This window comes from Pistacia vera, unplaced genomic scaffold (assembly GCF_008641045.1).
Source record: "Pistacia vera cultivar Batoury unplaced genomic scaffold, PisVer_v2 Contig44, whole genome shotgun sequence".
Taxonomy (NCBI): Eukaryota; Viridiplantae; Streptophyta; class Magnoliopsida; order Sapindales; family Anacardiaceae; genus Pistacia; species Pistacia vera.
Window position 1 is genome coordinate 665,312 of NW_022196268.1, and position 25,207 is coordinate 690,518.

General features: G+C 34.6%; 2 protein-coding genes across 2 annotated transcripts; both read left to right on the forward strand.

Annotated features, from left to right (window-relative positions):
* Window positions 1-229: 229 nt before the first annotated feature.
* Window positions 230-5,185, forward strand: LOC116144213 (UBX domain-containing protein 1-like). Its single transcript, XM_031429661.1, has 11 exons — window positions 230-437; window positions 704-799; window positions 1,033-1,109; window positions 1,724-1,803; window positions 1,977-2,037; window positions 2,574-2,641; window positions 2,746-2,827; window positions 3,376-3,459; window positions 3,574-3,651; window positions 4,147-4,266; window positions 4,856-5,185. Exons 1-11 carry the CDS (start codon window positions 422-424, stop codon window positions 5,036-5,038), a joined length of 945 nt encoding a protein of 314 aa, XP_031285521.1. The 5' UTR covers window positions 230-421; the 3' UTR covers window positions 5,039-5,185.
* An 889-nt stretch (window positions 5,186-6,074) lies between these two features.
* Window positions 6,075-16,746, forward strand: LOC116144193. The gene is made up of 18 exons (XM_031429646.1): window positions 6,075-7,262; window positions 7,375-7,470; window positions 7,562-7,749; window positions 7,860-8,070; window positions 8,161-8,398; window positions 8,498-8,651; window positions 8,738-9,045; window positions 11,242-11,284; window positions 11,425-11,606; window positions 12,009-12,132; window positions 12,556-12,683; window positions 13,779-14,962; window positions 15,075-15,170; window positions 15,262-15,449; window positions 15,560-15,770; window positions 15,861-16,098; window positions 16,198-16,351; window positions 16,438-16,746. Exons 1-18 carry the CDS (start codon window positions 6,098-6,100, stop codon window positions 16,744-16,746), a joined length of 5,217 nt encoding a protein of 1,738 aa, XP_031285506.1. The 5' UTR covers window positions 6,075-6,097.
* The last annotated feature ends 8,461 nt before the right edge of the window (window positions 16,747-25,207 follow it).

Sequence of the window (25,207 nt, forward strand, 5' to 3'; positions counted from 1 at the left end):
ACCTCGTTGCCGTTGGATTGCATTAAATATGTCCTCAATTCAAAAATGTGATTTAAAATAAATATCCCAAAACCAAAACCCTTGGATGAAAATTAGAAAGTTCACGAGTGCTGCACATCGAAAGGGCTCCACAACGAAGACAAAACGTCACAAGAAAACCGCGCAGGGACTGAAGTTCTTTACTTGTGAAGAAGGCAGCCACAAAGGATAAATACAAAGAAGAATCGGGAGTGGTTCTGGGGCTTTCAGCTTTCTTTCCTTACAACTTAGAATCAGTAAAGAATAAATCTTCAATGGCTTTGCATTATAAATTTTACTTTCGCTGTAAGGTTTCTGTCGATCCCCTAAGCTTGGAAGCCTCTCCACGCCATTTCAATCTCCTTTTTGTTACCAATCGAAGTCATTCCACATCTCATTTCCAATGCCGTCCGAACAAGGTACGAGTCTTTCTGTAAAAGTTGTTTTTCCCTGCCGCTAGTAAGAAGTTTCGTCAAAATGATCGAGCCAACTGTTTTATTCAGAGGCAGTTGATAACAAATATTTTTGGTTTAATTTGGCGTGAATTTGCAATAACAATTTTAGACTTGTTTGATTGGCTATTCGAGAATCATTTTCGATTTTTGCCACTGTTTTAATCTCATTGTGATTTAGGGAGACAAATGTGTGATATTTCATTAACTATCGTTATTATACTTTCACGTAGAAACGCCTGTTCTGGAAGTAAACCAGAAGCTTCTCCGGCAGCTTGAAGAGTTTGGATTCTCACTGGCCCGATCAGCACGAGCCCTTCACTATTCTGGTGAGTCTTCACAATGTAGATATAATATGAGAGTAATATGTTAATATGAAGCCGAACGGGCTTCAAAGCTCATGAGCCTAAATAAGATTTGAGTTTCTATGAGTATGACAGATCTTATATGAGTATGTTATAAGCGTTTTACTTTAAGAGGTGTAACTTTCACATGCCTTTTGGGCTTAGATTACTTTCTATTTAATTTGAAAGATAGAATTTCTTTATTTTCCTTTTATCAGGAAATTCTAGTCTTGAGGATGCTATAAATTGGATCATTAATCACGAGAATGATGCAGACATTGATGAAATGCCCTTGGTATGTTTTTTTTGTCATCTTGACAATCTCGTTCCTTCCTTACACTGCACTGTCCTTTTCGTAGATAAGGTCTAATTCTGTGGTACTTCATATGTGATATTCTAGGATGGAAGAGCTAGCTCCCAACTAGGTTAATTTAGATTATAGTAACAAACTAACAAAGTAAAAGATTACTGAAAAAGCTATAAATACATCTTGTAAAAGACTGATAAGGCATCTTAACCACAATTAAGAACCATGGGCGGCTGCAAAGCTCTTCTCAGCAAATAGAGGAATCATCAAAAGATTCAAAACGCTCCTGACTAACTTCAGAAAAACAGAGCAGCTTCTTACTAACTTGTCTGCTAATAGTTTTCCTTTTTCTTAGCTCCCACTTTGTTTGTATCATGCTGCTTGTCTGTTTTGGTTCATGGTTCCAAATTTGAAGGTTTGCTTTTTTGTAAGGCTTAATAGAGGATCTTGTCTTCTGTCAAAGGAAATGCATAAAAAGTTTGAGAAAGGTTATTAGGTTCAAAAATTAATATCAACTAATAGAGCATAAGACTTTTAGAATATGTAATCTTTCTTGTACTGTTTCAGGATGCTACTTGTCTCATATGTTCAATTCAATTCAGGTAGCAGTCAACATAGAAATTGAGTCTCTTGAACCTGACCGTACAACAGAAGAAATCAAAATGAAAGCACAGGAATTAAGGTTTTTTTTTTCTTCTTTTAATAAATGCCTTTGCAGCTTTTTATTCTCACATTATGTCTAATTCCACACTTACTCTCTGGTTTTCTACCCTCAAAATTTTTCTCGATATTTTGAGACATATACTACTTCCCGTTCTTTCTTTTTTCATTGTCAATAATGTTGCTTGTTCTTAGGGATCGAGCTCGCCAGAAGAAAGAAGAAGAAGAAAAGAAATTGGACAGAGAAAGGGAGAAGGTAGTTTGCAGATGTTTATACCTTTTGTTACGTGATAAATCCTTTATCTGATATTCCTGAAGCTGTAATGCTCCCCTGTTTCTTTCTCTCTCTGTCTCTGTCTTTATCAAGTATGCATGAACAAGAATTGAGTAGGATAAGATGACTAGCTTCTTGGCAGTGTTCAAATTCAATATTTCTCTTGCCTTTTCCATTTCCGAAGAATGCAGTCTTAAAGGAGTTAGGACCTATGTTATTTGTAGAGAGATTTTCTTTTCTAAGATTGTTTTACTTTTAGGATTTCTGTGATGGCTAATGCTACCCTCCTCTATAATCTTATTACAGTATGTTATAATTTGTTAAATTTAGTTGGATGTGTTTTCAATAACTACTCATCACCATGCTTGTAAATATCAATTTGGTATTTTGTAGTCTGTTTTGCAGTTCAGCTTAGAATGTTTGACCTGTTCTGAAAATTCCGTCATTTATTTTGCTAATTTGAGCTTCCTAGCATCAAGGGTTTTTAGTTTGCTTACTACCTACTATATATTTCACAGGAAAGGATTCGAGCAGGTAAAGAGTTATTTGAAGCAAAGCGAATTGCAGAGGACAATGAAAGAAAACGGTATGTCTTGTTCTAATAATTTCTGCTTGCATACAGTTTTATGCCTTCCTATCTAGCATGTATTATTATTTTTCTTTTGACTTCTGGAGGTAAAATTTTATCAGCTTCATAGCCCTAAAGAAAGCAGAGAAAGAGGAAGAGAAAAGAGCTAGGGAGAAAGTTCTTCAAAAACTAGAAGCGGACAAGGTGTTTGTCGAATTCTTACCACTTTTTATGTATACTTTTCATGACTGCGTGAAAATTAGATTTCACTCTTAGTAGATAAAAATTTAAAATTTTATCTGTTTCAGATTTTTAAAAGACCTTTGCTATTGGATCTATCAGTCCATTTTTATGCTGAGAATGTTTATTTCTGTTTGAAAATATTTTAGAGTAATGCAAATTGCGATTTTAAATAACTAAAGACCCTGCAAAAGTTGAAAACAGGAAAAGATATTGGAAAAAAAAAAGAAGGAAAGGAAGTCACAAACAAGGTTCTAAGGAAAAAAAATATATGGAGTTTTTCCAGTCGAGAAGCACTGGATGGTGACATAAAAATTTTAAATAGGTAACGAACAGAGTATCCGAAGTTAATATGCTTGTCGAAAAATGCATTTGAAACAAATAATGTGCATTATCGTCGAGATCGAACTTAACATTTACTGTTGATATATATTGATCTTGATTTAAGCAGTAACTGTTTCGACTCTCTCAAAATTGTTGTGGCTCTAAAAATTGTTTGCATGTCTTCACAGTTAGAAAGAAGGCAGAAGCTTGGACTTCCATCAGAAAACCGTGCAGGTGTTGATCGCTCGACGCCTGTTGTGCAAGATAAAATGGTATGGTTGGCTAGAAAAAAAAAAAAAAAAAAAAAAGATCTTTGCATTTATGGAATTCTCTCATCCCAAAGCATGAGCTGACAAAGTGTTCCTTGGGTCTCGTTAAAATCGCAGAACTCTTTGCCTGTTTTGCATATGACGAAGCTTGACCATATGAGAGAATGTTTAAGGCATCTCAGACGCAATTACAAGGTAAATGGCATCTGTCCATCATATTGTATTGGTAGTTAAAGCAAGCTGAAGAGTTGGGAAGTCATCCGCATGGAACTAGATGCATGTGCTTGGCCTGCAAGGACAATAAAAATTTTCTCGTGACTGTGAGGTTATTTTGATATTCATAAAATAGATGGTGAACTTCTAAGACACATCCAGTTTTGCGAAGAATCTTATTAAATTTTAGCATAAACACAGATGGTTATGACTTAGTAACTGAGTCTTTTTTAATGTCCAGATGAAAAAGTAAGAAGCCTCAACTAATTTCAACACCCCTCATATTTAAGTAAACTATGTCTGGTTTTTAGTTGATTCTTTGGGCTCTATGCAATTCCATTATCCATATCTTGCAAACATATATAATTACATATGCTGCTTTGTTTGTTATGTTGGATTCTTATTTGACATATTGCTATCAATAGCCTTATTCTTCTTCTCAATTTTTATCATTCATTTATCGGTTTTTGGGAATAGGATGAGGATGCAAGAGTCAAAATGGCCTTCCAAACTCTGTTGATTTATGTCGGAAACGTTGTAAAGAATCCTAATGAGGAAAAATTCAGGAAGATTCGATTAAGCAACCCATTATTCCAGGTAAGCTGAGATTCCACTGGTTGATTCTGTTGATAAAACTTTATCCTGGCTTCTGTAACTGACTGAAGTTTATACCGACTACTTTTAAGCTCCTTAGAGATTGAAGTTGTCAATTTCAAGGAAACTTGTAGGTTTGTTTGTTGTCACAAGATTTAACTGAGACAACAGATATGTTCTTCGAAATGGACTATATTAATTTTCCCTTGTCTTTTGGCTCTTTTTTCTTAAAAGGAAAAAAAAGGGTATCCTTTTATATAGGACCAAAAGCCTTCCATAATAGTTGAATTCAGTATATATCTTGAGATTTGCTTCATCTGCATTTATCTTTCTTTTAAGTACTGCGGTTAAGGAATCCATCGATTCAAATGCTGCTGGGAGTTGAAAGTGTACTATTGCTCTTTGAGCTTTCTCCAAGTATGATTGTTAGTTTGTTAGCCATTTATTTTTATAAGCAATATCTATCTTTCAAGTTTTCTGCCAATCTTAGACGTCCGATATGTTTTTGTCTTTGTGTAAGCACAACTAAACAATTATTCTATTATTGCTACAAGACTCGTTAACGCTTTCTTTTCTTATCAATTTTGAACAGCAACGAGTTGGAAGTTTGGAGGGAGGAATTGAGTTTCTTGAGCTTTGCGGCTTCGAGAGAATTGAAGGGGACAACTTCTTGTTTCTTCCCCGTGACAAGGTTGACATGGCAGCATTAAACTCAGCTGGGTCCCTAATAAGATCTGCAATAACAAATCCTTTCTTCGGACTTCTCAGTGGATAAGAGACATCTGTATTATTAACTAGCTCCAAAAACCAGGAAGAAAACTGGATACAGAAAACTATGCATCTTTCATTAACTACCATATTGTGTATGCTTCTAATATTCGGAAAAAGAAAGTAAAATTTCACCTCCCAGGAAAATTAATTCTTCTTCTCTAGTTACACTTTCCTCTTTTATGTCAGTATATTATTAGTGATGAAACGGTGACGTACTTCTATTTGCCATCAACTTAATTGTCTAGTGTCGACATATTTGAACAAACCTAAATCGAAATTATAAAAAAGGAACAGTAAAAGGGAGTAGGAATGGATGAGACAGCCATTGACCACTGACTAGGGTTCCTTGGCCTTGAATGGGAAAGATGCAAACTACGATACGACATGATACACCTGTTGCAATGTTTAAACTTACATTATCAGCTTCTACGCAATTTCTGAACATCAACAGGCCGTTGGAAATTAAGGTCAAATTCCTTAGAACCAACTGGTAGGGAGTTGACTAGCACTGATGCCTTTGAAAATTTGAGTTCATACTTCATATCATACTAATAATTTGTGAGATTTATAATTCCGCGTCGAGAACCAACCAGAATACTTTTCAAAGTCTTTGGGGACATAATCTATTAATTTCCCATGCTTGACTTTACTATTAGTATATAGAATCAATTTTTATTAATTCATCTCTCATTTTAACTCCTCCAATTTTATCATCCACAGTTTGTATAAATTGATATGCTTTGTATTATTTTCCATGTGTGACTTGTTTCAGTCAAATGAAGATGAAAAATAAAATTTTAATATCATATAGTCTAAATTCACTGCTTCTGGATGCAATGTATTACGCCGCATCATATGTGGCGGCAGCTTTTTTAATTATTTAAAAACAAAAAACTTACTTAACTCGTTAAAACACTGATATTGAAAATTCTTCGTCTACTTTTCAAAAATTGACCAGAAATTGGTTAGTCAATTATAACGTCAAACCATTTAACATATAATAAAGGCATCAAACAACTGAATCAACCTGAAATCGTACTAAAGCCATTCCAAATTTCCAACAATGGCTACCAGTAAACTATGCCTGAACACTACAGTTTCCCTCTTCATTTTGCTATGTTTCAGCATAGCACCGCCTTATTCTGTTCATGCACAGAGTACTGTTAGAGATACCATTAAGACTGGGGAAATGCTTGGATTCTCTGACCAACTTACTTCAGCTGATGGCAGATTCGTTTTAGGCTTTTTCAACCCCTTAAATGCTGCTCACCGTTACTTGGGAATCTGGTTTAAAGATGACCCCAATAATGTTGTATGGGTTGCTCAACGAACCAGTCCCGTATACGGAAGCAGTGGCAACCTCACTATGGACTCAGACGGCGTATTGAAGATTATGCAGAGTGGAGGGAACACAATTGCGTTGAATTCCAATCAAGCGGCTAAGAACTCGACAGCAACACTTGAGACTTCTGGCAATTTTGTATTGACAGAATTGAATCCTGATGGATCTCCCAAGCAGGTTTTGTGGCAAAGCTTTGATTTTCCTACTAACACGTTACTTCCTGGAATGAAACTAGGGGTTAACTTCCGAACTGGGCAAACTTGGTTGCTTACTTCTTGGTTAAGCCAACAAATAGCTACCCCTGGAACTTTTTCCCTTGAGTGGAACAACAGTTCTGGTACTGGACAAATCGTTGCCAGACGCCGTGGAGATATCTACTGGACAAGTGGGAGCTTGAACTTGAACAGTCGTACCTTTGAGAACGTTCGTGGGTCGCAGGATAAATTCAATTTTAGTTATGTTTCTAACCAGAATGAGAGCTACTTCACTTATTCTGTTCTTGATGGGAGTACTTCGAGGTTGGTCTTGGATGAAAAAGGGGCAATTAGCAATCTTCTTATAGACGGTGTATGCTATGGGTATCTAGGTTGTGCGATGTCAGAACCTACCTGCAGAAGTAAAGAAGATGACTTTTTGCCACAAATAGGTGTTTTTGATGGAGGATCTTATTTGTCTGAGGACAATGTGAGCATTGGTTTAAGCGATTGTTGGACTAGATGCTGGAATGAATGTTCTTGTATTGGTTATAATACTCTTAACACAGATGGAACTGGATGTGAATTTTGGAATACAGATGTAAACTTTACAACAGCTGAAACTAATGGGAGAATGCCTTATGTTCTAAGTTCAGCATTGCCATCATCATTAAACAACTCATCAGAAAATGGTAATATTTAGTGTCTTTCTCATCCCATAGTTTTGCAAACCGGAGAATTGCACCCACATTGCATGGTTAATTTTGTCCTAATTCTAATAAAAACTATGCTCATTTTGGTTAGGAAAATGGTGGATGTGGCTCATCATTGCAGTTGCTGGTGTTTTGGTAATACTTAGCGTGGGCTTCTTATGCTATTTGAGAAGGAAGAAACTCCAAAGTATGTACTAATATCCATTCACAAATAATATCAATGTATTTGTCGATGTGAGAAGTAGTGGTTCTAACCATTTTTCTGAAAAAAAATGCAGGGGACAAGGAAAGGAGTGAAGAAATTATATTATTGGAATTAATTGCTAATGATACAAAAGAGAGAGGGAATGATGGGAAGAAAGATCATGATTTGAAAGTCTTCACTTTTGCTTCTATAACGGCCGCAACAAATGATTTTTCAACTGAAAATAAACTTGGAGAGGGTGGTTTTGGTCCTGTATATAAGGTAAATCTTGATGCATCTATTAACAAAAAAAAAAAAAAAAAGAATAATTGGCAGGCATGTTCTGATTAATGATTTTAACTGGGTTTATTGTGTTATTAATATTATTACAGGGAAAATTGCCAGAGGGGCTAGAAATAGCGGTAAAGAGACTCTCAAGGAGTTCCGTTCAAGGATTGGTGGAGTTCAAGAATGAACTATTACTCATAGCAAAACTCCAACACATGAATCTCGTTAGACTTTTGGGTTGTTGTGTTAAAGGAGACGAAAAGATGCTTATCTATGAATTCATGCCCAACAAAAGCTTGGACTTCTTCCTTTTTGGTTCGCACAAAACTTCAACATCATTTCTAGCTTTGTTGTTTAGTTGTACTTGGAATAAAATAAAATACTAAATGACTGTAATTTCTGCAGAACCAACCAAAAGGGAGCTCTTGGATTGGAAGAGACGTTACAATATTATAGATGGAATTGCTCAAGGACTACTTTATTTGCATAAATATTCCAGACTCAGAATTATCCACAGAGATCTTAAAGCAAGTAACATTTTGCTTGATGATGATATGAACCCCAAAATTTCTGATTTTGGCATGGCCAGAATTTTTGGTCGACATGAATCTGATGCAAATACAAATAGAGTTGTCGGAACATAGTAAGTTAACCTTAATCCACCAATGAAGAATTACGAAAACTTTTCCATTTCTTGATTGAAGCTTTTGGGAGTAAAATGTTTTTAATGTTTGATATGCAGCGGTTACATGTCCCCTGAGTATGCGATGGAGGGCAATTTCTCAGAGAAGTCAGATGTATACAGTTTTGGAGTCTTGCTGTTGGAGATAATCAGTGGCAGAAAAAACAGTGCCATTTATCATGATCTTGATCGCCCCATGAATTTAGTGGGATTTGTAAGCTACCTCAATATCTCAATATACATTCATTGCAATATATATTGTCATGTTTAAGCTTTCTATACATGTTCTGGTTGTTGCAGACTTGGCAGCTATGGAGAGAAGGAAGAATCCTGGAGCTAATGGATCCAACACTGGCTGATTCCTGCGTCAGGTCCCAAGTCCTGAGATGCATTCATGTGGGTCTTTTGTGCGTACAAGAATATGCAGTGGATAGGCCAACTATGCCTGATGTCATTTCTATGCTCTTCAATGAAACGGTGCCGCTTCCTACACCAAAACAAACAGCATTTAACACTCAACAAAAACTGATGGAGGCAAATTTACTGAGGGGTGAACAAGAGAGTTGCTCAATAAGTGTGTCTGCTATTTCGGAAATTGAGGGCCGGTGAAGCCAGAAACTTCAAGAGAAATTGGACTAGGAGAAACAAGTGTATTATGCCCTTAATTCTTTTATATATATATATATATATATAAAGTAAAACCTCTTTATAGTGATACTTTATATAGGAATAAACTCTATATAATCATAAAAGATTTTAATCCTAATTTGGGATAGTTATAAATAAGAATAAACTCCACATTGTAATAAGTTATAATTTTTTTAATTCTCATCTTAAGGAAAGTTGCCTCCACATAATAATAGTTATCTGTATATTACAAAAATATATATTTTATGTTACATTAAAAGTTTAAGATGAAATAAAATATTTATCTAAAGTTGTATAAGATAATGATTTATGCTTTAGAGTTGTTACCACATCTTTTAATTTGTGAGTACGTAATAACTCGCTAACATGAACACCTTCTTGTTGAAGCAAAAATATTTTTAGTTTCTCAAGCATGTTTAGAGCTCCATAGCACGAAACTTTTTGTATTTCCATATTATCATCCTCAAGATTATTTCCTTTCTCTTCTTATTAAATTGCAGCAATGGTTTATTCTTTAGTTAAAACATACATGATTTGTTGCTCATTTAGATAATCGAGAAAGACATTAATATCTATTCGATTAGTGCAATGAAGTTGTCGAATCTGATCACTTAATTCTGTAATGACTTTTTTACTCTCCTCATTAGAGGTGGAACAAATGGGCTGGGTTAGGCAGGTCAACCCTAACCCGGCCTGCATTAAAGAGGGTTCAACCCGCATGCAACCCCATGGCGGGCCGGGTTGTTATATGGCAACCCGGCGGGTTGGCCGAAAAAAATAAAATAAAAAATTAATTTTTTTTTTACAAATACCCCTTTTACCCTTGAAATATAACCGTTTTATAACAGTTGGAGGGGTCTTTTTCGTCTTTTTTTTCTTCTATAAATAGGCCATAAACTCTCATATTTTCTCACATCCCAAATTCTCTCATTCTCTCATTTCTCTAATCTCTATTGAAATCTCTCAATTATTCTCTTTGTTGTCAATTTACTCTCATTTTAATTTTTATTAGTTTTTACAAATTTCAATTCATATTTCCAAATTCCAATTCTCCTTCTTTAATTTTTTATTTCTTCTATATCAATTTTTTTTTTTTTTAACTACAATGGATAGATATTTCCATCCCGTCAATTCCGATGATGAAGGAAACTACTATCCTAGTCCCCCTGAATTTACTAACATAAATACAGTAGATTCAAATAGTCTCGCTTTCCCAGTCTCAGAATCTGATACACCTCATAATATTTCCCCGATTCCTCTCCATGCTGCTACAGGTTTCGATGGTTCTAGAAGTCGTCCTCGTAATTGTTATACTCGTCCAACTTCATCTCAAGCTGAAGCGGGTTCATCAACTGCTGATAATCATATTTTACACTATGATTTTGCATTGAATTTTGATAGGATTTATGATACTTTTCATACAATTTGGGCCATAATTGCTACCCAATTCTATTAATTTGTCTTTGCAGGCCTAAACAATGATTTTTAGCATAAATGACAGTTTTGAGCGTAAATTATGTAACTTGAGCTTGGAAACTCAGAATGACCTGAATTTAGAAGATTTTGAAAGCTAAGAAGAAGAGCTATAACTTTCATGTTTTGGGTTTTTCCTAATTCTGACTGGACAATGGTGAAAACTTGGCTTGAAGTCGTGAAGAGTACGTTGGGAACTAAAGAAAAATGTTTTTAGACGTGCTTCAGTATTTCTGTCATAACTTAAGCTGTAAACCTCGGATTGTGCTGATTCTTGAACGACTAGAAATATAATTGAAAGGGCTACAATTCGTATGTTTAACACGTTTCCAGATTAAGACTCTATCAGGCTCAAATTTGGCCCGAAATTCTTCACCATGGCAAGGAAAAATCGTTGCCGCGGCGAAACCTGCATCAGATGTAAAAATAAAACGACGCGTTTTGGCTTGCTAGGGCTTGATCCTTAAGTGAGAGAGGTATAAATTAGAGCGAAAAGGAAGAGAAAAAGAGGTCTTGGTTCGTCATTTGGGAGGCAGCTCATGGAAGGAGAAGATTATTGAAGATTTGAGCTTCAAATTAGAGAAGATTTCTCCATCTTTTGCTTGTTTTTCAATGATGAATCTTGATTCAGTTTGTTTTTGTTATTTTATTTCGTTTTTCTAAACTATGCTCATTTTGGTTAGGAAAATGGTGGTGTGGCTCATCATTGCAGTTGCTGGTGTTTTGGTAATACTTAGCGTGGCTTCTTATGCTATTTGAGAAGGAAGAAACTCCAAAGTATGTACTAATATCCATTCACAAATAATATCAATGTATTTGTCGATGTGAGAAGTAGTGTTCTAACCATTTTCTGAAAAAAAATGCAGGGGACAAGGAAAGGAGTGAAGAAATTATATATTGAATTAATTGCTAATGATACAAAAGAGAGGAATGATGGGAAGAAAGATCATGATTTGAAAGTCTTCACTTTTGCTTCTATAACGGCCGCAACAAATGATTTTTCAACTGAAAATAAACTGGAGAGGGTGGTGTTTGGTCCTTATATAAGGTAAATCTTGATGCATCTATTAACAAAAAAAAAAAAAAAAAAAAGAATAATTGGCAGGCATGTTCTGATTAATGATTTTAACTGGGTTTATTGTGTTTTAATATTATTACAGGGAAAATTGCCAGAGGGGCTAGAAATAGCGGTAAAGAGACTCTCAAGGAGTTCCGTTCAAGGATTGGTGGAGTTCAAGAATGAACTATTACTCATAGCAAAACTCCAACACATGAATCTCGTTAGACTTTTGGGTTGTTGTGTTAAAGGAGACGAAAAATGATCTATGAATTCATGCCCAACAAAAGCTTGGACTTCTTCCTTTTGGTTCGCACAAAACTTCAACATCATTTCTAGCTTTGTTGTTTAGTTGTACTTGGAATAAAATACTAAATATTGTAATTTCTGCAGAACCAACCAAAAGGGAGCTCTTGGATTGGAAGAGACGTTACAATATTATAGATGGAATTGCTCAAGGACTACTTTTTTGCAAAATATTCCAGACTCAGAATTATCCACAGAGATCTTAAAGCAAGTAACATTTCTTTGATGATATAACCCCAAATTTCTGATTTTGGCATGGCCAGAATTTTTGGTCGACATGAATCTGAGGCAAATAAATAGAGTTGTCGGAACATAGTAAGTTAACTTAATCCACCAATGAAATTACGAAAACTTTTCCATTTCTGATTGAAGCTTTTGGGAGTAAAATGTTTTTAATGTTTGATTAGCAGCGGTTACATGTCCCCTGAGTATGCGATGGAGGGCAATTTCTCGGAGAAGTGATGTATACAGTTTTGGAGTCTTGCTGTTGGGATAATCAGTGGCAGAAAAAACAGTGCCATTTATCATGATCTGATCGCCCCATGAATTTAGTGGGATTTGTAAGCTACCTCAATATCTCAATATACTTCATTGCAATATATTGTCATGTTTAAGCTTTCTATACATGTTACAGCAACGAGTTGGAAGTTTGGAGGGAGGAATTGAGTTTCTTGAGCTTTGCGGCTTCGAGAGAATTGAAGGGGACAACTTCTTGTTTCTTCCCCGTGACAAGGTTGACATGGCAGCATTAAACTCAGCTGGGTCCCTAATAAGATCTGCAATAACAAATCCTTTCTTCGGACTTCTCAGTGGATAAGAGACATCTGTATTATTAACTAGCTCCAAAAACCAGGAAGAAAACTGGATACAGAAAACTATGCATCTTTCATTAACTACCATATTGTGTATGCTTCTAATATTCGGAAAAAGAAAGTAAAATTTCACCTCCCAGGAAAATTAATTCTTCTTCTCTAGTTACACTTTCCTCTTTTATGTCAGTATATTATTAGTGATGAAACGGTGACGTACTTCTATTTGCCATCAACTTAATTGTCTAGTGTCGACATATTTGAACAAACCTAAATCGAAATTATAAAAAAGGAACAGTAAAAGGGAGTAGGAATGGATGAGACAGCCATTGACCACTGACTAGGGTTCCTTGGCCTTGAATGGGAAAGATGCAAACTACGATACGACATGATACACCTGTTGCAATGTTTAAACTTACATTATCAGCTTCTACGCAATTTCTGAACATCAACAGGCCGTTGGAAATTAAGGTCAAATTCCTTAGAACCAACTGGTAGGGAGTTGACTAGCACTGATGCCTTTGAAAATTTGAGTTCATACTTCATATCATACTAATAATTTGTGAGATTTATAATTCCGCGTCGAGAACCAACCAGAATACTTTTCAAAGTCTTTGGGGACATAATCTATTAATTTCCCATGCTTGACTTTACTATTAGTATATAGAATCAATTTTTATTAATTCATCTCTCATTTTAACTCCTCCAATTTTATCATCCACAGTTTGTATAAATTGATATGCTTTGTATTATTTTCCATGTGTGACTTGTTTCAGTCAAATGAAGATGAAAAATAAAATTTTAATATCATATAGTCTAAATTCACTGCTTCTGGATGCAATGTATTACGCCGCATCATATGTGGCGGCAGCTTTTTTAATTATTTAAAAACAAAAAACTTACTTAACTCGTTAAAACACTGATATTGAAAATTCTTCGTCTACTTTTCAAAAATTGACCAGAAATTGGTTAGTCAATTATAACGTCAAACCATTTAACATATAATAAAGGCATCAAACAACTGAATCAACCTGAAATCGTACTAAAGCCATTCCAAATTTCCAACAATGGCTACCAGTAAACTATGCCTGAACACTACAGTTTCCCTCTTCATTTTGCTATGTTTCAGCATAGCACCGCCTTATTCTGTTCATGCACAGAGTACTGTTAGAGATACCATTAAGACTGGGGAAATGCTTGGATTCTCTGACCAACTTACTTCAGCTGATGGCAGATTCGTTTTAGGCTTTTTCAACCCCTTAAATGCTGCTCACCGTTACTTGGGAATCTGGTTTAAAGATGACCCCAATAATGTTGTATGGGTTGCTCAACGAACCAGTCCCGTATACGGAAGCAGTGGCAACCTCACTATGGACTCAGACGGCGTATTGAAGATTATGCAGAGTGGAGGGAACACAATTGCGTTGAATTCCAATCAAGCGGCTAAGAACTCGACAGCAACACTTGAGACTTCTGGCAATTTTGTATTGACAGAATTGAATCCTGATGGATCTCCCAAGCAGGTTTTGTGGCAAAGCTTTGATTTTCCTACTAACACGTTACTTCCTGGAATGAAACTAGGGGTTAACTTCCGAACTGGGCAAACTTGGTTGCTTACTTCTTGGTTAAGCCAACAAATAGCTACCCCTGGAACTTTTTCCCTTGAGTGGAACAACAGTTCTGGTACTGGACAAATCGTTGCCAGACGCCGTGGAGATATCTACTGGACAAGTGGGAGCTTGAACTTGAACAGTCGTACCTTTGAGAACGTTCGTGGGTCGCAGGATAAATTCAATTTTAGTTATGTTTCTAACCAGAATGAGAGCTACTTCACTTATTCTGTTCTTGATGGGAGTACTTCGAGGTTGGTCTTGGATGAAAAAGGGGCAATTAGCAATCTTCTTATAGACGGTGTATGCTATGGGTATCTAGGTTGTGCGATGTCAGAACCTACCTGCAGAAGTAAAGAAGATGACTTTTTGCCACAAATAGGTGTTTTTGATGGAGGATCTTATTTGTCTGAGGACAATGTGAGCATTGGTTTAAGCGATTGTTGGACTAGATGCTGGAATGAATGTTCTTGTATTGGTTATAATACTCTTAACACAGATGGAACTGGATGTGAATTTTGGAATACAGATGTAAACTTTACAACAGCTGAAACTAATGGGAGAATGCCTTATGTTCTAAGTTCAGCATTGCCATCATCATTAAACAACTCATCAGAAAATGGTAATATTTAGTGTCTTTCTCATCCCATAGTTTTGCAAACCGGAGAATTGCACCCACATTGCATGGTTAATTTTGTCCTAATTCTAATAAAAACTATGCTCATTTTGGTTAGGAAAATGGTGGATGTGGCTCATCATTGCAGTTGCTGGTGTTTTGGTAATACTTAGCGTGGGCTTCTTATGCTATTTGAGAAGGAAGAAACTCCAAAGTATGTACTAATATCCATTCACAAATAATATCAATGTATTTGTCGATGTGAGAAGTAGTGGTTCTAACCATTTTTCTGAAAAAAAATGCAGGGGACAAGGAAAGGAGTGAAGAAATTATATTATTGGAATTAATTGCTAATGATACAAAAGAGAGAGGGAATGATGGGAAGAAAGATCATGATTTGAAAGTCTTCACTTTTGCTTCTATAACGGCCGCAACAAATGATTTTTCAACTGAAAATAAACTTGGAGAGGGTGGTTTTGGTCCTGTATATAAGGTAAATCTTGATGCATCTATTAACAAAAAAAAAAAAAAAAAGAATAATTGGCAGGCATGTTCTGATTAATGATTTTAACTGGGTTTATTGTGTTATTAATATTATTACAGGGAAAATTGCCAGAGGGGCTAGAAATAGCGGTAAAGAGACTCTCAAGGAGTTCCGTTCAAGGATTGGTGGAGTTCAAGAATGAACTATTACTCATAGCAAAACTCCAACACATGAATCTCGTTAGACTTTTGGGTTGTTGTGTTAAAGGAGACGAAAAGATGCTTATCTATGAATTCATGCCCAACAAAAGCTTGGACTTCTTCCTTTTTGGTTCGCACAAAACTTCAACATCATTTCTAGCTTTGTTGTTTAGTTGTACTTGGAATAAAATAAAATACTAAATGACTGTAATTTCTGCAGAACCAACCAAAAGGGAGCTCTTGGATTGGAAGAGACGTTACAATATTATAGATGGAATTGCTCAAGGACTACTTTATTTGCATAAATATTCCAGACTCAGAATTATCCACAGAGATCTTAAAGCAAGTAACATTTTGCTTGATGATGATATGAACCCCAAAATTTCTGATTTTGGCATGGCCAGAATTTTTGGTCGACATGAATCTGATGCAAATACAAATAGAGTTGTCGGAACATAGTAAGTTAACCTTAATCCACCAATGAAGAATTACGAAAACTTTTCCATTTCTTGATTGAAGCTTTTGGGAGTAAAATGTTTTTAATGTTTGATATGCAGCGGTTACATGTCCCCTGAGTATGCGATGGAGGGCAATTTCTCAGAGAAGTCAGATGTATACAGTTTTGGAGTCTTGCTGTTGGAGATAATCAGTGGCAGAAAAAACAGTGCCATTTATCATGATCTTGATCGCCCCATGAATTTAGTGGGATTTGTAAGCTACCTCAATATCTCAATATACATTCATTGCAATATATATTGTCATGTTTAAGCTTTCTAAACATGTTCTGGTTGTTGCAGACTTGGCAGCTATGGAGAGAAGGAAGAATCCTGGAGCTAATGGATCCAACACTGGCTGATTCCTGCGTCAGGTCCCAAGTCCTGAGATGCATTCATGTGGGTCTTTTGTGCGTACAAGAATATGCAGTGGATAGGCCAACTATGCCTGATGTCATTTCTATGCTCTTCAATGAAACGGTGCCACTTCCTACACCAAAACAAACAGCATTTAACACTCAACAAAAACTGACGGAGGCAAATTTACTGAGGGGTGAACAAGAGAGTTGTTCAATAAGTGTATCTGCTATTTCGGAAATTGAGGGCCGGTGAAGCCAGAAACTTCAAGAGAAATTGGACTATGAGAAACAAGTGTATTATGCCCTTAATTCTTATGATATATATTAGTAAAACCTCTCAATAGTGATACCTTATATAAAAATAAACTCTACATAGTCATAGAAAATTTTAGTCCCAATTAGGATAGTTATAAATAAGAATAAACTCTACATTGTAATAAGTTATAATTTTTTTAATTCCCACCTTAAGGAAAGTCGCTTCCACATAGTAATAATTATATGTATATTACAAAAATATATATTTTATGTTACATTAAAAGTTTAAGATGAAATAAAATATTTATCTAAAGTTGTTTAAGATAATGATTTATACTTTAGAGTTGTTACCACATCTTTTAATTTGTGAGTACGTAATAACTCACTAGCATAAATATCTTCTTGTTGAAGCCAAAATATATTTAGCTTCTCAAGCATGTTTAGAGCTTCATAGCACAAAACTTTTTGTATTTCCATACTATCATCTTCAAGGTTATTTCCTTTCTCTTCTTATTAAATTGCAGCAATGGTTTATTCTTTAATTAAAACATATATGATTTGTTGCTCATTTGGATGATCGAGGAAGACATTAATATCCATTCGATTAGTGTAATGAAGTTGTCGAATCTGATCACTCAATTTTGCAATGACTCTTTTATTCTCCTAATTAGAGGTGGAACAAATGGGTCGGGTTAGGCGGGTCAACCTTAACCTGGCCCGCATTAAAGAGGGTTCAACCCGGACCACCTATAAGGCGAGCTGGGTTGAACCTGACTCGCATGCAACCCTCGAGCAGGCCGAGTTGTTATATCGCAACCCGGCGACCCGACGAGTTGGGAATTTTCAACCCGACGGGTTGGCCGTTGCAAACCAACGATCAACCGGCTGGGTTGACCCGCGGGTTGGCCCAAAAAAAATAAAAAATATATATATATATATATTTTTTTTTTTTGCAAATACCCCTTTTACCCTTGAAATATAGCCTTTTGATAGCAGTTGAAGGAGTCTTTTTCATCATTTTCTTTTCTCATTTTTTTCTATAAATAGGCCCTAAACTCTCATATTTTCTCACATCCCAAATTCTCTCATTTTATCTAATCTCTATTGAAATCTCTCAATTATTCTCTTTGTTGTCAATTTGCTCTCATTTTAATTTTTATTAGTTTTTGCAATTTTCAATTCATATTTCCAAATTCCAATTCTCCTTCTTTAATTTTTTATTTCTTCTATATCAATTTTTTTTTTTAACTACAATGGATAGATATTTCCATCCCGTCAATTCCGATGATGAAGGAAACTACTATCCTAGTCCCCTTGAATTTACTAACATAAATGCAGTAGATTCAAATAGTCCGGCTTTCCTAGTCTCAGAATCTGATACACCTCATAATATTCCCCCGATTCCTCCCCATGCTGCTACAGCTCCCGGTGGTTCTAGAAGTCGTCCTCGTAATCGTCGTCCTCGTCCAACTTCATCTCAAGCTTAAACGGGTTCATCAACTGCTGTCAAAACCGAGGACAGACACACATCAGATATTTTGGTGCATTTTGATAAGTTTTATGAGACAGAAAATGGAGTTCAAGTGAAGAAAGTAAGATGCAAGTATTGTGGAAATATTTATAAAGCTGATTCAGGTAATGGTACTAGTACTTTAAAAGACATGCTAATAAACATATTGCTCAACGTGGAAATAGAGAAATCAATCAAACTCAAATAACTAATATGGGTACTACTTGACGTTATAATTCTGATGTATATAGGGAACAATTAACTTTATATATTGCTGCAACTGATCAATCTATTAATATGGTTGAAGATAAATATTTTGAAAGATTTATTAAAAATTCATTTTTTCCAGGATTTAAAAGTTATTCACTGCAACTAGAAATGGTTTAATAAAATTGTTTGGCAAAATGAAATTAGAATTAAAAAATAAAATATATAGTTGTCATGTTAGTATGGCTCTAACTGCCGATATTTGGAGTGGTAGAGCTAAACAAGATTATATTCGTGTGACTAGTCATTATTTTGATAACAAATGTAAATTAAATAAATCTTTATTAGGATTTAAATTAATAGATATAGATCATAGTGATCAACAGATTTATAATAAAATTGTCGAAGTTTTAGAAGATTATGATGTTATTAATAAAGTAATAAGGTTAACTTTGGATAATGCAAGTGCTAATAGTACAGTTATAGATTTTTTTAAAATTTATTATCCTTTTTATAACAATTTGAAGTTTTTTCACCAACGTTGTGCATGTCATATTATTAATTTAACTGTGAAAAATGGTATGAAAACAATTAAAGATAATATTGATAAAATTAGGGATTCTTTTGCTTGGATTACTAGTAATAATAAAAGAAATGTTGAATTTCAAGATGCTTATATAAAATCAAATATGTCTCCTAGAACTTTTACATTAGACATGCCTATTAGATGGAATAGTACTTATTTAATGCTTGATTCATGTTTACCTTATGCAAATTTAATTAGTTATTTTGTAGGAAATAATAGAGGTCCTCATTATTTGGTAGAAAATGATTGACATATAGCTAAAATATTTCATTCTTTTTTTTTTAATTTTTTACCAATCCACTTTACAACTTTCTGGTGTATATTATCCTACTAGTCCATTGATAATACATATAATTATAAAAATTTCAGAGTTATTTAGAAAAAAATATAAACAATAAAATTTTAGGGGGACCAATAAAGGCAATTGACTTTTTTTTTTTTTTTAAATATTGGAAACTCATTCATTTTCTTTATTGTTTAGGTGCTTTATTTGATCTTAGAATTAAAGTAGCAGGTTTAGAAAATGGTTTAGACACATTAACTGAAAATTTATAAAACGAAGCATATGCCAATCAACTAGGAGAGGTAAGAGAGTGTCTTGCAGATGTATATTTGCAATATAAAAACAGGTATGGGAACCAGCAAAGAGGCGAAATACCCAGGGAAGTTGCATAAGAAGAAACAAATGAAGACTTTTACTCCTAGAATGCACTTAATAGGCCGAAGAGGACCCGAACCCAAAGCACAATCTCTTATTCAGAAGCACCAATAACGAATATACTGTCCTCCATGCAGTGATAAAGTAATGAGTTTCACCAATATTTGGGAACCCCCAAAATGTTACCAGCAGATCTACAACAAAGAGCCAACTTTGATGTCTTAGAATATTGGAAGACCAGAAAATGTATTTTTCCGGTATTATCAAGACTTGCCTTGGATGTTTTCGCTATTCCTGTCTCAACCGTCTCATCCGAACAAACATTTAGTGCAAGTGGAAGAATTTTAAATGAAAGGAAGACTAAACTTTCACCAAAAATGATTGAAGTCCTCATATGTCTTCGAGATTGGGAACGGTGGCGCCATGAAGATTAATACGAGGTTGTCAACGATACTTTAATAGAATCATTTCAATTTTGTAATATAGATGATACGGATGAGGGAGGTCCTAGTCAACCCCCAAATTGGTTGTTTTGTAAATTGTAACTTGTAAATTAATTGTCAATTATTACACTCTTTTTTCTTTACCAAGTTTTTGCCCATTGAGTTTTTCTTGGTGAGGTTTTTAACAAGGTAATAATTGTTGTAATTTCTTATTTTATTTTTTGATAAATGAATATATCTAATTTTTCTTGTATTACAATTTTATTGTATTAAAATTGAATTAATATTTGAAATGTTAACAAACAAAAAATAATTTAATTGAATTATTGATATTTGAAAAGTTAACTAAAAACAAAAGAAAAAAAAAAGAAAAGAAAAAATATATAAAAAAAAGAGGGGCTAACCCGGCCCGACCCGCAGCATAACTCGTCAGGTTAAGGTTAGTGGGCCGGGCTAGGCCAGCCTTTCTGGCCAAGTGGCGGGCTGGGTTAGGCCCGACCCGCCAAAACCCCTAACCTGCCGCAGGCCGAGTCGAGCGGGTTACTTTTCCAACACTACTCCTCATTCACTTCATTTGTAACTTGCAATTCATCGACATCGGAGGTCCTAATTTTGCAATGCTTAATGTAAGATGGAATACATGGAGAATGATTCATGTGATACTATAACATGTATATTCATAGTTTGAAAAAAAAAAATTCAATCAAATTGAAAATAAGTAAGGTATAACATGTTACCTTAAGTCCTTAGCAACCTTGGAGACTTTTAATTTCAAGAGAAATTAAACAAAAGAGTATCCACACCAAGGTAGAAGAAGAACTAGGCCAAGAGAGAGATTTAGGGTTCTTAGAGATTTTGATCTCTACCCTAAAATTGATATATCATTTTCTTTATATATGAAGCCTTGTAAACAATTCAATAATTGTTTTGGACTTCTTTAAACAATTCCATAATTTTTTTTAGAGTTGTAAATAATTCCATAATTATTATGAAGTTGTTAAACTTCTTTAAATAATAATATTGGATTAACATTTAACCACAATTAACAATTTAAATCTTAAATTGTTTACATAACAATTTAACCCTTAAATTGTTCATATGTTTACAATTACAACCCATTATTAAATCCAATTTCATATAAAGAAAATGATTAATTATGAATTGGAATTGAATTCCAATTAGCAATTTAACTCTTAAATTATTCATAATAACTAATATAACACTCAATTGAATCTAATCCAATGATAAAATATAAATAACTTTATTACCCTTGGTAGGTGCTAGCCAACCTTGGATAATCAACTCTCTTTGGCTATTTCTCCATTCCCCTTAGTTTTTATGTGTAACCTCTTAGGTTCACTGTAGCCTAGCCGTGGGCCCAATATCACAGTCTATTTCGATATATTTTGTCATAAATCTTTATGAACAAAACTCTCACTGATTATGGTAGGCATCTAGCAATGCTCCATAACCCCTAAATCACAATGAAGATATACTCCAACGAACCCTTTTATAATCATACACGTTGTATAATCAAATCCTTCTATTGTCTAATCCTAATTAAGAATGGATTCATGGTATATCAATCATTTTCTCAATTTTACATCAAATTGACAATCAAAACATATGGAACGTGTCACCAAGAAACAACCTTTCAAGTAACATTTTATATACTCCGGCCAGAGATTTCCCTTTTCCAATGTATCTTGACATTTGTCTAGGAACTTGATATCAATCTATACCAAGTCAACGGATCCCATCTTGACTATCACTTGTCCTCACACATAAACAACACATGGCCAAATCGGCTTATTAACACATAATATAATTAGCCTCGTGTTTATACACCATATGAACCATATGCGTTTATGTAGAATCCAACTGCGATATCTCAAGTCTAAGGATTAATAATACACTAGTAAGATCTTATGATAAATCATTGACTACATTTTAAATGTTCATGTGATGCATCATAAATGGCCATATTCGATAAACAGTTCACTAACCGCTTATCCATGCTAATGCTCTAGTGATATAACTTTTATAATCACCCACACTAATACAATCATATGATATTCTACGGAGGCATTCAACATGCCTACTATGTAATATTATTGCCCAATTAATATTACCTATGTAGGGAATGCTTTGATGATTTTAATCTTTTAAAGATTTGTATCATCCGGACATTTCACATGTAATACATATATATAAATAAAGCAATAAACCACATGTGAAATAAGAACAGTTTCTTCTATTAATAAGATAAAATGTATATACAAAATATATGCATTAACATATATATACAAAACATAATGCCTTGGAACTGACGACACGATTGGTTCCTAGGGCATACACTAACACTTAAAACCATTGATAATTGTCTGTAGCTTCACATCAATTGATCATGCATCAACTGCATTTACAGTTCCATCAATGACACTTATTTTTGCTAGTTCCAAGACACGATCTTCTATCTGTTTCAAAAGTAAGCAATTGAAGCGCTGAATTGAAATTCTAACCCTACTAAAACATGAATTGAAATCATAATATTGTAATACTAAAACATGAATTATAAAATAAGAAATCAAAACAATAATTTTTGTAACTACACCTCCATTAAGTTATATTCTCCTCATAGTAATAAAATTAATTCATCACACCGTTATGACTATAGAAAGGTTTTACTATATATATATATATATATATATTAGATATTATATATATAATTTTTATTTTTATTTTAATTTGTATTATGTAGAGAGTCACAAAAATTGAAGGGGCAATTTTAGTTTATAATGGGCTTTAGTTCCTGCTGGTCCGTTGATTGAAAAGGAGGGTCATTTTAATTTTGTTGAGATGAGCCATGTGCAAAAGTACAGATAAGTTTGGGAAATGGAAAAAGGTTTTGTCGGCCTAAATTTGGATATTATGTAACTTGAATGAGCATATTTATGTGCATTTAAATAAATAAGAATTTAATGTTTTGACTTTAATATAAAACATCCTGCAATTAAAAGGTGAGTTCAGTTTGAGAGTGTTTTTGGTTTAATGGAGTATCTCAACAGCATTTTAACCATCAAACAAATTTTACAACTCTTTTGTTATATTATATTGAGTTAACAACTTTTTCCCATCTAAATAATAGTTTAATGATATTTTTTTTACTCATAAACTTTTAAAATACTATTTTATTACTTAAATTTATATTCGACGATGATTAGAGAGTAAACTCGGTCCAAACCATTGATAGTTTTTGAAGATGGGAGACTGATGGGTCATTTGATGGTGAAGTTTTGATTTTGGTGGTTAGGGTTGATCAGAATTTGACTTGGAATGGGTGATTGTGCAAACAATAATTGCTCGATTGTCAACGACTGACAGAGTCAACGGGAGTAGGGTTTAAGAGGTTTCTATGAGTGATGATCGAGGAAGAGAATAGTGGTGATGTGGGGTCGCAGTGATACCAAAATCAAAAACAGATTATAGATTTAGGTAATAAAATGATATTTTAAAAGTTTGTGAGTAAGAAAATGTTATTAAACCATATTTGGATAGGAAAAAAATCGTTTACTCTATTATACAGTAAAACCTCTCTATAGCCATAATGGTGGGACAAACTAATTTTATTACTATAAGGAGGTTATAACTTAATGGAGGTGTAGTTACAAAAATTATAATTTTGATTTCTTATTTTATAATTTATGTTTTAGTAGTACAGTATTAGAATTTCAATTCATATTTTAGTAATATTAAGATTTCAATTCAGCGCTTTGATTGTCTACTTTTGAAACTGATAAAAGATCGTTTCTTAGAATCAGTAAAAATAAGTGTCATTGATGAAACTGTAAATGCAATTGATGCTTGGTTAATTGATGTGAAGCTACAGACAATTGTCAATGGTTTTAAGCATTGCAAAATTAGGACCACTAATGTGAATGAATTGTAAGTTATAAATGAAGTGGATAAGGAGAATAAAAGAGTCACTATAGAATTGAGTGATCAGATTCGACAACTTCACTACACTAATAAAATGAATATTAATGTCTTCTTCGATTATCCAAATGAGCAACAAATCGTATATGGTTTAACTAAAGGAGAAATCATTGTTTCAATTAGACAAGAAGAGAAAGGAAATAATCATAAGGATAATAGTATGGAAATACAAAAAGTCTTGTGCCATGAAGCTTGTAGATGTAAAAATCTACCTGTACGGAAGGGGGGTCTGATCCCGTGAGGTTGAGGCCAATAGCGATCCGCTGTACCTGCACACGTAGAGAAACGCACGTGAAGCGAACGGGAAACACCGGGGTGGTGTTTGCTGTAGGCACTCCGACGCTCAAGTCAGCAAGGCTGAAAGGCTAATATAGTGAGGGCTAGGGAGTGAGAGATTACCGGAAGTCTAATCGGGGATTGTGACTACGGCAATGGAGCGAAACTCTCAAGTAAGAGTTTAGGGTGTGAAGGTGTAATGTCGATGTCCTTTGTGAGAGGGCTGGCCTCTGCTTATATAGTGATTTTCTAGTCTCCCAACCCTGGTAGAAGTAGGAGTCCTAGTGTGACTCTGATGCAATCCCTAGAAGAATTAGGGTCGTGGTAAGCCGTCTTACCCGTGTCCGAGTAGGACGGTGATTCTAATTAGGAGATTGACTCCGAATAGGAAAGCGATCAGAAATAGGAAGGTATTCTGAGGAGATCGTGGGCTCTATACTCACCCATGTTTCTTGGGAAATGGGCTGGGATTAGGAGGCCCCGTGCCCACGTGGTCTGGGCCGGCTACACATTGTACCGAATGGGCCTAACCGGGTAAGGTCATATCGGGATTGGGCTTGGCTTCTTCTTTAGCGTCGCACCCATTTTCTTACTTGGGCCAAGGACCATTTTTGGCCCTAACAAAGCTCTAAACATGCTTGAGAAACTAAAAATATTTTGGCTTCAATAAAAAGGTATCCATGCTAACGAGCTATTATGTACTCATAAGATAATATGTGATAATAACTCTAAATGTGATAACAACTCTAAAGTATAAATCATTGCCCCAAACAGTGTTAAATA

What these genes read in the sequence shown, in the direction of transcription:
- LOC116144213 (XM_031429661.1), top strand. An exon ending in AAAAACTAGAAGCGGACAAG is followed by an intron (nt 2,828 to 3,375) that starts GTGTTTGTCGAA and finishes ATGTCTTCACAG; the next exon opens with TTAGAAAGAAGGCAGAAGCT. An exon ending in CTGTTGTGCAAGATAAAATG is followed by an intron (nt 3,460 to 3,573) that starts GTATGGTTGGCT and finishes TTAAAATCGCAG; the next exon opens with AACTCTTTGCCTGTTTTGCA.
- LOC116144193 (XM_031429646.1), top strand. Translation starts at nt 6,098, where the DNA reads ATGGCTACCAGTAAACTATGCCTGAACACTACAGTTTCCCTCTTCATT. An exon ending in AATAGAGTTGTCGGAACATA is followed by an intron (nt 8,399 to 8,497) that starts GTAAGTTAACCT and finishes TTTGATATGCAG; the next exon opens with CGGTTACATGTCCCCTGAGT. An exon ending in CCATGAATTTAGTGGGATTT is followed by an intron (nt 16,352 to 16,437) that starts GTAAGCTACCTC and finishes TGGTTGTTGCAG; the next exon opens with ACTTGGCAGCTATGGAGAGA.